A 10926-nucleotide genomic window follows, 5' to 3' on the forward strand; every position below is an offset into this window, starting at 1 on the left:
CCAAGACTACCAGCCCAGAGATGGTCCCACCCACAAGGGGCCTTTCCCCCTTGATCACTAATTGAGAAAATGCCTTACAGTTGGATCTCATGGAGGCACTTCCTCAACTGAAGCTCCTTTCTCTGTGATAACTCCAGCTGTGTCAAGTTGACACAAAAATAGCCAGTACACATATAATAAATACATCTTAAAAAAAAAAAAAGACAGGGAGATCTCTGAGTTCAAGGTTATCTGGGATTAAAGATGTGATGGCACACACCTTTAATCTGGGCTACACCTTCTGGAGACCATATAAGGATATTGGAAGAAAGGAGTCTCTCTCTCTCCTTTGCCTGCTTGCCATGCAACTGCTAGATCCTTAGACTTCCATTCACAGCTGCTACTGAACCGTTGTTGGGAGTTGGATTGCAGACTGTAAGTCATCAGTGAGTTCCTTTACTATATAGAGACTCTAGAGAACCCTGACCAATACACTGTTCATCACCAAAGGAAGTCGGGACTGGAACTGAAGCAGGTCAGGAAGCAGGAACTGATGCAGAGGCCATGGAGGGATGTTACTTACTGGCTTGCTTCCCCTGGCTCAGCTTGTTTTTTTTTTTGTTTGTTTGTTTTGTTTTGTTTTTGAGAAAGGGTTTCTCTGTGTAGCCCTGGCTGTCCTGGAACTTACTCTGTAGATCAGGCTTGCCTTGAAGTCAGAAATCCACCTGCCTCTGCCTCTCAAGTGCTGGGATTAAAGGCATGTGCCACCACTGCCCGGTTCAGCTTGCTTTCTTATAGAACCCAGGACTACCAGCTCAGTGATGGCACCACCCACAGTGCCCCACCATCACTAATTGAGAAAATGCCTTATAGCTGGATCTCATGGAGGCATTTCCTCAACTGAATTCCCTTTCTCTGTGATAACTCCAGCTTGTGTCAAGTTGACACACAAAACCAACCGGTACACTTTTCATGACCACCTTGAAGTATGCCTCTCTTTCAGGAGGTTTTATGACCAACTTCTATTATTTTTTTAAAGATTTATTTATTATATATGAGTATACTGTAGCTGTCTTCAGACACACCAGAAGAGGGAGTCAGATCTCATTACAGATGGTTGTGAGTTGCTGCATGTGGTTGCTGGGATTTGAACTCAGGACCTCTGGAAGAGCAGTCAGTGCTCTTAACCGCTGAGCCATCTCTCTATCCCCCTATGACCAACTTCTTATGCTATATTCTGTTTCTGTAACCATGCTTATTTGCCTGCCAAGTCCCCCATTTGGAAACCCCCTATTCCTGAGTTATAAAAGTCATATCTTCCCTATGTCCAAGGCTTCCCTATGTCCCTAGGTCTTGAACCCCACTTTAGGGGGAAGTCAGCCTGTATACACAAATAAAGCTTGCTGTAATTTGACCACAAAATGGATTGGTGGTCTTTCTCCTTGACTTTATAATATTAACATAACCACTGAGCCAATAACTCAGAGCCCCAATTCACAATAGCTTCATTTGTAATGACCCTCCAACCTGAAGTAGCCTAAATAATCATTGATAGATTGTGACAGAGCAAGTCAATGCAGAGGTTCCTCCACCTTGTATTCTTGCTGGGGCCATTTCAGGTCTAACTAGAATTTGATCTCTTTGATGGAGAATCCCATAGAAAATTATCCAAGATGCCTAGCTAGCTTATCTTGGCTTCTGCTAACTGCCTGATTGTGCAGAATCTTCCTCCGACTATTTGCCTTTTGTTAAGCTACTTGCTTGTGTACCCCCCCCCCCCCCGCAACTGCAAAGTAAGATACCAGGGTGTAGATTTTGCTTTTAGGAAATCCTTAGTCTAAACGATTGGGGCTATATTTGATCTTGATTACCTAAATGTAGTCCCAACTGCTGAAATAAAAGACTTTCAATTGGCTATAAACTGTGTCTAAGTGCTCATTTCTGGTGGGCTCTCTATAATAACATGGTGGCTCACAACCTTCTGTAACTACAGTCCCAGGGGATCCAAAGCCCTCTTCTTGGCATTTTACTCATGGTACACATGTTGGTACACGGTAACACACGCAGGCACTCACACATAAACATAATAAAAACTCGTGGTAACAACAATACTCCATAATATGCAAATAAAAATGAAAACCCAGAGCTGGGCTGATCATGTACCTCAGTTGGTAGATTTTGAACCTAGAATGAGTCAGGCCTTGAGCCTTGATCCCAAGACCATGTAAACCAGGCATGGTGGTACACACCTGTAATCCCAGTTCTGGGAAGGTGGAGGCAAGTTTGTTATCCTCTGTTGCATAGCAAGTTCTGAGCAACATTTGATGTCATTGGCACCCTCCAGGCAGCAACTGCCCACCAGTTGGCTGTGCAAATAGCTCTAAGGTCTGGACTTCTCCAAACCCTTTGCATGATAATGGTGACAGATAATGGTGGAAGAAACAACAGGCTGTCTCACACCTTAACCTTTAAACATGGGGGAAGGGCAGAGAGGCAGGCTGGAGCAGGGTCATTGCTGAGAGTTTAAGACCAATGGAAACCTCACCGTGAGTGTTCAGCCTGTCTCCAAACAAAACAATTTCTCTTTTTAATTTTGTATTCACTAATTTAGTGTACTTTTTTGTTGTGATGAACCAGCCTGGGCTTGAAAGCCGTCTTCTTCTTCTTCTTCTTCTTTTTTTTTTTTTTTTTTTTTTTTTTTTTTTTTTTTTTTTTTTTTTTTTGGTTTTTCGAGACAGGGTTTCTCTTTATAGCTCTGGCTGTCCTGGAGCTCACTTTGTAGACCAGGCTGGCCTCGAACTCAGAAATCCGCCTGCCGAGTGCTGGGATTAAAGGCGTGCGCCACCACGCCCGGCCTTTTTTTTTTTTTCAAGACAGGGTTTCTCTGTGTAGCCCTGGCTGTCTTGGCACTCACTTTGTAGACCAGGCTGGCCTCGAACTCAGAAATCCGCCTGCCTCTGCCTCCCGAGTGCTGGGATTAAAGGCGTGCGCCACCACGCCCGGCCTTTTTTTTTTTTTCAAGACAGGGTTTCTCTGTGTAGTCCTGGCTGTCCTGGAACTCACTCCGTAGACCAGGCTGGCCTTGAATTCAGAAATCCACCTGCCTCTGCCTCCCAAGTGCTGGGACTAGCTGCTTCTTCTTCTTTTTTTTTTTTTTTTTAAGATTTATTTATTTATTATATGTAAGTACACTGAAGCTGTCTTCGGACATTCCAGAAGATGGAGTCAGTCAGATCTCGTTATGAATAATTGTGAGCCACCATGTGGTTGCTGGGATTTGAACTCAGGACCTTCGGAAGAGCAGTGCTGAGCCATCTCACCAGCCTCCCGAAAGCCATCTTCTAATAAAGACAAACTAGGCTTATTCCTGTTTCTGATTAAACCTCTGTTTCTCAAGGATTGGGCTATGCCCCACCTGTAACCTTAACTGCAAATGACTCTGTACTGCCTGTTTCAAGAAATAGCAGCCGTGTCTTTGTTTCGAAATGGTATACCATTTTGCAACCCTACCTTTTTCTCAAAAGCTCATTATGACCACCTATTATGACTACCTTGTTCTGCTTATGTAACCCCATTCATTTGGAAATCCCATATACCATTTGGAAATCCCTTATCCTTGAGCTATTAAAAAAACCTAGTCTTCCTCACATCCAATGCTAACTTCTTGAACCCCACCTTAAGGGGAGGCAGCCTGTGTACACGAATAAATAAGATTGCCTTAATTGCTTTAATTAATTTGGCCATGATGATTTGGGTCGGAGGTTTTCTCCTCCCACTTTGGCATTAGGAGTTGTACATGGTTAGGGCTCTTCATCTCCTTGGGGATCAACTTTATATATTTGGATGAAAAATAATACATTTTATTCTTTGAAAGCTTTGCACATTAATGGATATTGATGATATTTCATCCACCATTTCCTTCAACTTCCCTATTGCCCCCTCCTTCCCAGCTTCATACCCTTTTTATTTTTATTTGTTGCTACTAATCATCCTGAGCTGGTTAGAGCCACCCACGTTCACATGGGTGTGTGGCCATCCACCAGGGAACAAGCAAGCTCCCAACAGTCACATCCTCCCAAAGGATAGTGAACCTTCTCTTCTTCAACTGCCATCAACTGCCAGTAGCTCCTCTGATAAGGGTGGGGCTTTGGGATCCCTACCCACCCCCATCAGTGCTGGAATTCTGACTGGCTTCATGCTGTGCTGGTAAGCACATATGCTGTGATCTCATGCATCCACCAGTCATGTCCGGAAGTCAGCATCACAGCTCTCCTTCCTGTCTGCCAGTTCTTAAATTCTTTTTGCCTTCTTTGAGCTTGGCTAGAGGGAGGTTGATGCAGATGACTCCCTGCACCTGAGAACTCGTTTATACCAGGCACGTTGAGCAGTTATGAGTCTCTGCATTAACTGTCACCCACTGCAAAAAGAAGGTCCTCCAGCCAAGGCTGAGAGCGGGATGGATCTTCTCTGTGGGACTGGGGCATCTGGCCCCGCAAACTCCTATTTAGCTTTTTGAGATAAGGTCTCATTCTGTATCCTATGTGGCTTGGAATTCATTCACTAGCCCCTGCTTACCTGGAACTCCTGGTGATCCTCCTGCCTCCATCTCCTAAGTGCTACTACGATTGAGGGTAAAATCTAAAATCTAATCATGCAAAGTTAAAAGTTTGTTGGACTTGTTCTGTTGTTTGTAGAAAAAAACAAGGGTGGGAAGATTAAAGAAAGAGCCAAAAGGCTTGGATGGAAGTACACATTTTGTGGGCTGCAGAAAATATGTCTTCATTTTAATCCACAGAAGTAGCAAAGACCATGTTTATTACTGTTGGTATAAGGGCAAATATACTATTACATGGAAAACATCTTTGCTAGTCTAAACCTTTTTTGTTTTCTGTCCTGATTTCATAAGACAAAACATTTTTGTGCACCTTATAATTATTTTGGAGGGTCTCCAGGACTAAGTTATTCTATAGCAAATCACATGTGTATATATGTTATTTATATTTTATAAATAACATATATATAAAATATTATTTATATTTTATGTTATATAATTCTAAGAATATAATGTAATACTTATTTGTATTTATTATATATTTGCTTTTTATTTCATCTTTATGTGTAGGAGTGTTTTGCCTGCTTGTATGTGCACCCCTTGCGGGCCCCAGAGCAGGGCATCTGTTCTCATCACTTAGGACCGAAGTTTCAGACAGATGTGAACTGCAATGTGGCGCTAGAAAATTAACTCTGGGTCCTCTGGAAGATCAGTAAGTGTTCCTAACTGCTGAGCTTTCGCTCCAGCCTCAGACTAGTGTTTCGTACACTCAGGAGTAACTTAGCATTTATGTCCTCTCACGAATAAAACATGGCATATTGCTGAAGTCTGAAATCTGGGTTACGAATTCTGCCAGGATCTGTATCATCAGGGACATGGAACTGAGGGTAGTTTCTATCACTTCCCCTCATTTCTGAAAATTTCAGTTAGCTATTGAGTCTTGATTTAAAAAAAAAAAACTATCATAAATGTGTTACTTTAAAAACCATGCATACATATAGTGCTTCTAATTTGAAACCATTTTCTGCAACTTTGATTTTGATAGAAACCTTTGACGAAATGAAAAAAGGGGGGGGGGAGCAAGAAAATAACGGTCAGCTTCAACTGCCGCTTCCTGATTGGCTAAAGCCCCTCTAACGGTCATCTGCTGCCTTATAAACCACACCCCCTTTTCTGGAACGTTCCTTAGAGCTTTACCCTCGTGCTTCGGGCGCTGGCTTCTCATTCTGCGTTAAGGTTCTTCAGGGTAGGAAGGTCTCTGACCCACCTGCCACCTCTAAGAGCCTTGTTCTTTTCTGTGGCGTTGGCAATGGAACCCAGTGTTACAGTGTGACAGGTGAGTGCTCCTGAGTTACTTTCTTGCACCCTTTCCTTTAAAAAAAGAAAAAGAAACAATGTTAACTTTTAAATTTTGGTTAATTTAGGCCTCCAAATCGCTGACCTCCAGGTCTGGAGTTGAAACCTCATCACGCCCTTTCCTTTTTAAAAAAAATAATTATTTTAATTTTAAAATTTTGGTGAATGTAATGTAGGCCTCGAAATCGCTTTCTGTATGAGGCTGGCCTTTGGGCCTGGGTGCGCTGGCTTCAAGCCTTCTGAGTACAGGGACCACAAGCTGCCGGGCTTGTAAAGTGATTTGTTTTTTTCCTAAATTCCGTTTTTGAGGAGGAGAGGTTTTGGGCCACACAACTGTCCTTTGGGAAATCTGGCATGACTGTGTTCCATTATCGGAACCTGTTCTGGGTCGGAAACGTGCAGAGCCCTCGACTTGGGGCGCCCTTGCAGTCTCACACACACATTTTATTGTTTAGGTTTCGGACGAAAACGTGACTGACGTTGCGGACGTTGGGGAGCGGAAGAGCCCAAAAGGAAACAGCAGGTAAGTATCTCCCCGAAGAGGGTCAGGGAAGGGGCGGGGTGAGAAAGGGGGCGGGACGAGGAAAGGGGCGGGGACAGGCTCCTCGACTAACTTACCGCCCCTTTGGACCGGAGTCCTTGATTGGTCCGACCTACCCCCTCATTCCGGAAGTGACGCCACTCAGCGGTCAGGCCGGTTGTTCCCCGCTGCTGCACTTTCCACCTGCCGTCCGCCTCCATGGTCCGCCCCCTTGGTGTACCACAACAAGCAGGCTCTGGCGGGGGCGGGCTGAGGGCGGGGCCCGCTCTCGCGGTAGAGGCGGGTTGGGCGTTGGGCGTCGCCTTGCTCTTCGGTCTAGCCGGGGGCATGGAGGTGGGTTAGCGCGCTGCAGCCGGGCCTAGCCAGGGTGAGACGCGCCGCGGGCAGGCTGCGAGCGGGTGAACGAGCAGGAGAGGAAAGCGCGTGCGCGGTGAGAGGCGCGCGGCTTACTGCCGTTGGGAACTTGCGCGCGGCCTGCGGGAGCGGGCGCCTGCTGTGACCCTTCTGGAGAGCTGCGTTCGGCGAGAGCGGCGCCTCGCCGCTGCCGCCAAGGGCGGGCAGTGCTTGGTGTTTCCTGCAAGCGAGGCCCGCCCCCGGATCTCTGCTGTTCTGGCATCAGCACCGCCGGCCCTGGGCTACGATGTACGGCGAGGACCCTTAGCTTCGGGGCGAGGGAGGCCTCCCGGGTAAGGAATCCGACCTTCTGTCCTTACGTCGCTTCCGCGTGGGCACCGGGACGCCCTCCCCGCTGTACCAGGCGTTGCGTTTGGACGGCCTCCCTTACGCCCACAGTGGGATGTGATCAAATGCCTATTTGGCCCCTGGAGGGGAACAGCCCCTAGGGAAGTTAGCGGGGGAGGGGGGATCAGTGTTAAGCCGTTCCCCTTCATGCACCAGTAGTGTGTGGTCTACCTGACCAAGGTAACTCATTAGATGACACACTAATTAGATGACACAAGGCCCAGGTGAGATGCATAATGTAAGGGACATTTTATCAGTTTTTAATTTATTTTAATTTCAGAAATGTTCTTTTTGGGGGCCAAAGTGTGAATCTATCTGAATGCAGAGCCACATCTCACAGATAAGCCCAGCAATCACAAAGAGCATCACTTCTCTGTAGGACCTTTGTCAAGGTAATTGTCTTTTTAAACAATAACTTCTTTTTTTAGTTATTTGATAAGTACTGGAGTTAAAAATGTAGCATAGGTCCATACCTTGACATGCCCTCTTCTGGTGTGTCTGAAGATAACTACACTGTACTCATATAAATAAAACAAATCTTTAAACTTTAAAAAAAAAAAAAGTCTAATGTGTGCAGTAACCTGGCAGCATTTTATAGGAAGGTTTGGAGGTAGGTCAGATGAGGCAGAGAGATTAGACTTAGTAATTCAGGCAAATGATGAAAGAGTAGGAAGACTCAAGAAAGGAGGAGTGCTAGACTCAGATGCAGCAGAGGAGAGGGACAAGGTGATCCTGAGGTTACTGCTCTAGAGATGGAGTGGGTGTCAGCACTCTCAATGGAGCACTTACTGAAAGATTTTATTTCTTTTTAATAATTTACTTTCATGCATATTGGTGTTTTGCCTGCATGTGTCTGTGTGAGGGTGTCAGATCCCCTGGACTGGTCGTTACCGGGAATTGAACCTGGGACCTCTGGAAGAGCATCCTGTGCTTTTAACCCCTGAGCCATCTCTCCAGCCCATACCTTGTCTTCTAGGCTCCAGATGCCTATACTCCACTTTTTCTGCTGTTCTTCTGGTCATCTCATGGTACTGGCATCTCCAAAACACTGCTGTCTTCCGCTGTAGCTAGGCTTCACCAATAGCCTCTCATAGGCTCTCTTCATGGTACCAAGCCACAACTCCTTTGCATGACCCCTACTCTGCTACTGTGCTTCACCTCTGCCCTGCTTTCAGATTTGGGTTTAATCAGTTAAGATGGACCAACAGAATATTTTGGCTGTGGAGGCAGTTTCTAGATGAAGTAGAGAGTTGTAAAGAGTAAGTCTTGAGTGTAAAGTTTTCTGTAAGTGTCTGTTGTTCTTTTTAGCTACAGGTGCAGAATGAGCACATGCTGTTGGTGTACTCCAGGTGGGTCTTCCACCATTGATGTCCTAAAGCGCTATGCATCTAGCACTGGGTCAAGTGAATTTCAGACAGCTGATGAAGATCTCTGCTACTGCTTAGAGTGTGTGGCTGAGTACCACCGAGCCAGAGATGAGGTGCCGTTCTTGCACGAGGTAATTTGCAGTAGGACAGGAAGACAAAGTGGAGCTTATTGTCGGAAGGAAGCATTCAGGGAAATATGATCCTAATTAAAGCACTGAAATCTAGCGCCTAGCATCCCAGTATATAACAGTTGCTGTAAATACTTTGGGCTTGAATTGAAACTTAAAAGTGCAGTTTCATGATCTGTCAGTTGCAGTTACTTTGTTATAAATTTTTTTTGGTTTTTCGAGACAGGGTTTCTCTGTGTAGCCCTGGCTGTCCTGGAACTCACTCTGTAGACCAGGCTGGCCTCGAACTCAGAAATNNGCCTGNCTCTGCCNCCNAAGTGCTGGGATTAAAGGTGCTGGCCACCACTGCTCAGTGGGGGGTGGGAAGGGGTGGGAGGGGGTGGGAGGAGGAGGGAGGAAGAGAGAAAAAGAAGCAGAGATTGATGTTGGTGTCTTCCTTGGTTGAGCTCCACCTTAGTTTTTGAGACAGGGTCTCTATTGAATAATTCAGGTAGAATGGTTGACCACCAAGTTCCAGGGATCTCTCTGTCTTAGCCTGGTACTGGGATTACAGACAGATGCTGGTGCATCCAGTTTTTTTTTTTTTTTTTTTAAAGATTTATTATTATATATAAGTACACTGTAGCTTCTTCAGATGCACCAGAAAGAGGGTGTCAGATCGCATTACGGATGGTTGTGAGGTACCATGTGGTTGCTGGTATTTGAACTCAGGACCTTCGGAAGAACAGTCGGTGCTCTTAACCACTAAGCCATCTCTCCAGCCCTCCATTTTTTTTATATAAGCTAGGAAAATGTACTGGCTGGTTTTGTGTGTCAACTTGATACAGGCTGGAGTTATCACAGAGATAGGAGCTTCATGTGAGGTAATGCTTCCATGAGATCCAGCTGTAAAAGCATTTTCTCAATTAGTGATTAAGCAGGGAGGGCCACTTGTGAGTGGTGCCATCCTTGGGCTGGTAGTCCTGGGTTCTATAAGAAAGCAAGCTGAGCAAGCCAGGGCAAGCAAGCCAGTAAGAAATAACCCTCCATGGCCTCTGTATCAGCTCCTGCTTCCTGACTTGCTTGAGCTCCAGTCCTGACTTCCTTGGTGATGAAGAGCAATTTGGAAGTGTAAGCTGAATAAACCCTTTCCTCCTCAATTTGCTTCTTGTGCAGGAATAGAAACCCTGACTAGGGCTAGAGAGATGGCTCAGTGGTTAAGAACACCAACTGCTCTTCCCAGCAACCACATGGTGGCTCACAACCATCTATAATGAGATCTGATGCCCTCTTCTGGTGTATCTGAAGACAGCTATAGTGTACTTAGATATAATAATAAAAATTAAAAAAAAAAACCCTAAGACAGGAAATAAATTCAGATCCTCAAGGAAATCACTTCACTGACTGAGCATCTTCCCATCCCTAATTTTTATGTTCAAACTATCCAACCTATTTGTGTGTAAACTTATATTTAAATTTAAGGAAAAGGGAGCCGCCCGCCGCCCCCCCCCCCATTTTGAAATAAAACTAGCTTCATACTAAGTAGCCACGAATGACTTTGAACTTTCCATCTACTTGACTCCACCTTGTGGCATTTCAGGCATGCACAAGATGAATGGCCTGCAGAGGCTTCTCATTTAATTTGGAGTAGCTTATAGTTCATAGATGTGTAGCAGGAAGGCAGGGTAATATGTGTCTCTCATTCTCAGTACATGGGCTGAAGGACCATGTTTGGGGACTTTTTAGTTCATATATGTGTGTCTTGTTTGGCTTTTATAAGTTGGAGGTTTATTAACAAGTCTCAACAATGCCACTTTTCTAGGCGCATGGACTCACATCCTGTTTCTGGATTACCTTTTGTAATGCTCCTGTTTTAACTTTTTCATTGTCAAATGTTGTGATGATTTGTGATCACCCATTACTGAAGTTATTGTAACTGTTTTGGAGTGCCATGAATCACACTTGTAAAGTAGGAGTGCTCTAATCAGTGAATGTGTGCATCCTACCTGCTTCATTGACTAGACAGTTCCTGTCTCTTTCCATCTCCTTAGGCTTCCTTAGTTCCCGAGATAACCATTGTGAAGTTAGTCCACCTGTAGTGGTGTAAGTGTTCAAGTATAAGGAAGAGTAGCGCAGCATATCTTAGGCAGAAGCTACATGTGCTTAGTGAGGAAGGCATGGTAAAAGCCAAGATAGGCTGAAAGTTAAGCCTTACTACTAAAACTTAAATAGCTAAGTAGTTGATGTCAAGAGAAATCTTTTATTTTTTTATTTTTTTTTTTT

At 44.9% G+C, this 10926-nt stretch overlaps 1 protein-coding gene across 5 annotated transcripts in view; it reads left to right on the forward strand.

The window, feature by feature from the left end:
* The first annotated feature begins 5791 nt into the window (after positions 1 to 5791).
* The window catches only part of Setx (senataxin), a 57821-nt gene continuing 52686 nt past the window's right edge, over positions 5792 to 10926 (forward strand). For 3 of the 5 annotated variants that reach the window (XM_021156939.2, XM_029470923.1, XM_029470922.1), the window contains exons 1-3: positions 6574 to 7114; positions 7450 to 7561; positions 8478 to 8667. In XM_021156939.2, coding sequence (XP_021012598.1) covers positions 8491 to 8667 — 177 coding nt within the window. In that variant the 5' untranslated portion in view covers positions 6574 to 7114; positions 7450 to 7561; positions 8478 to 8490. Of the gene's footprint in view, positions 5868 to 6342; positions 6411 to 6564; positions 7115 to 7449; positions 7562 to 8477; positions 8668 to 10926 lie in introns of those variants that run through there. The other 2 variants (XM_021156936.2, XM_021156942.1) reach the window with 2 other exon arrangements.

Source organism: Mus caroli, chromosome 2 (genome assembly GCF_900094665.2).
Source record: "Mus caroli chromosome 2, CAROLI_EIJ_v1.1, whole genome shotgun sequence".
Classification (NCBI taxonomy): Eukaryota; Metazoa; Chordata; class Mammalia; order Rodentia; family Muridae; genus Mus; species Mus caroli.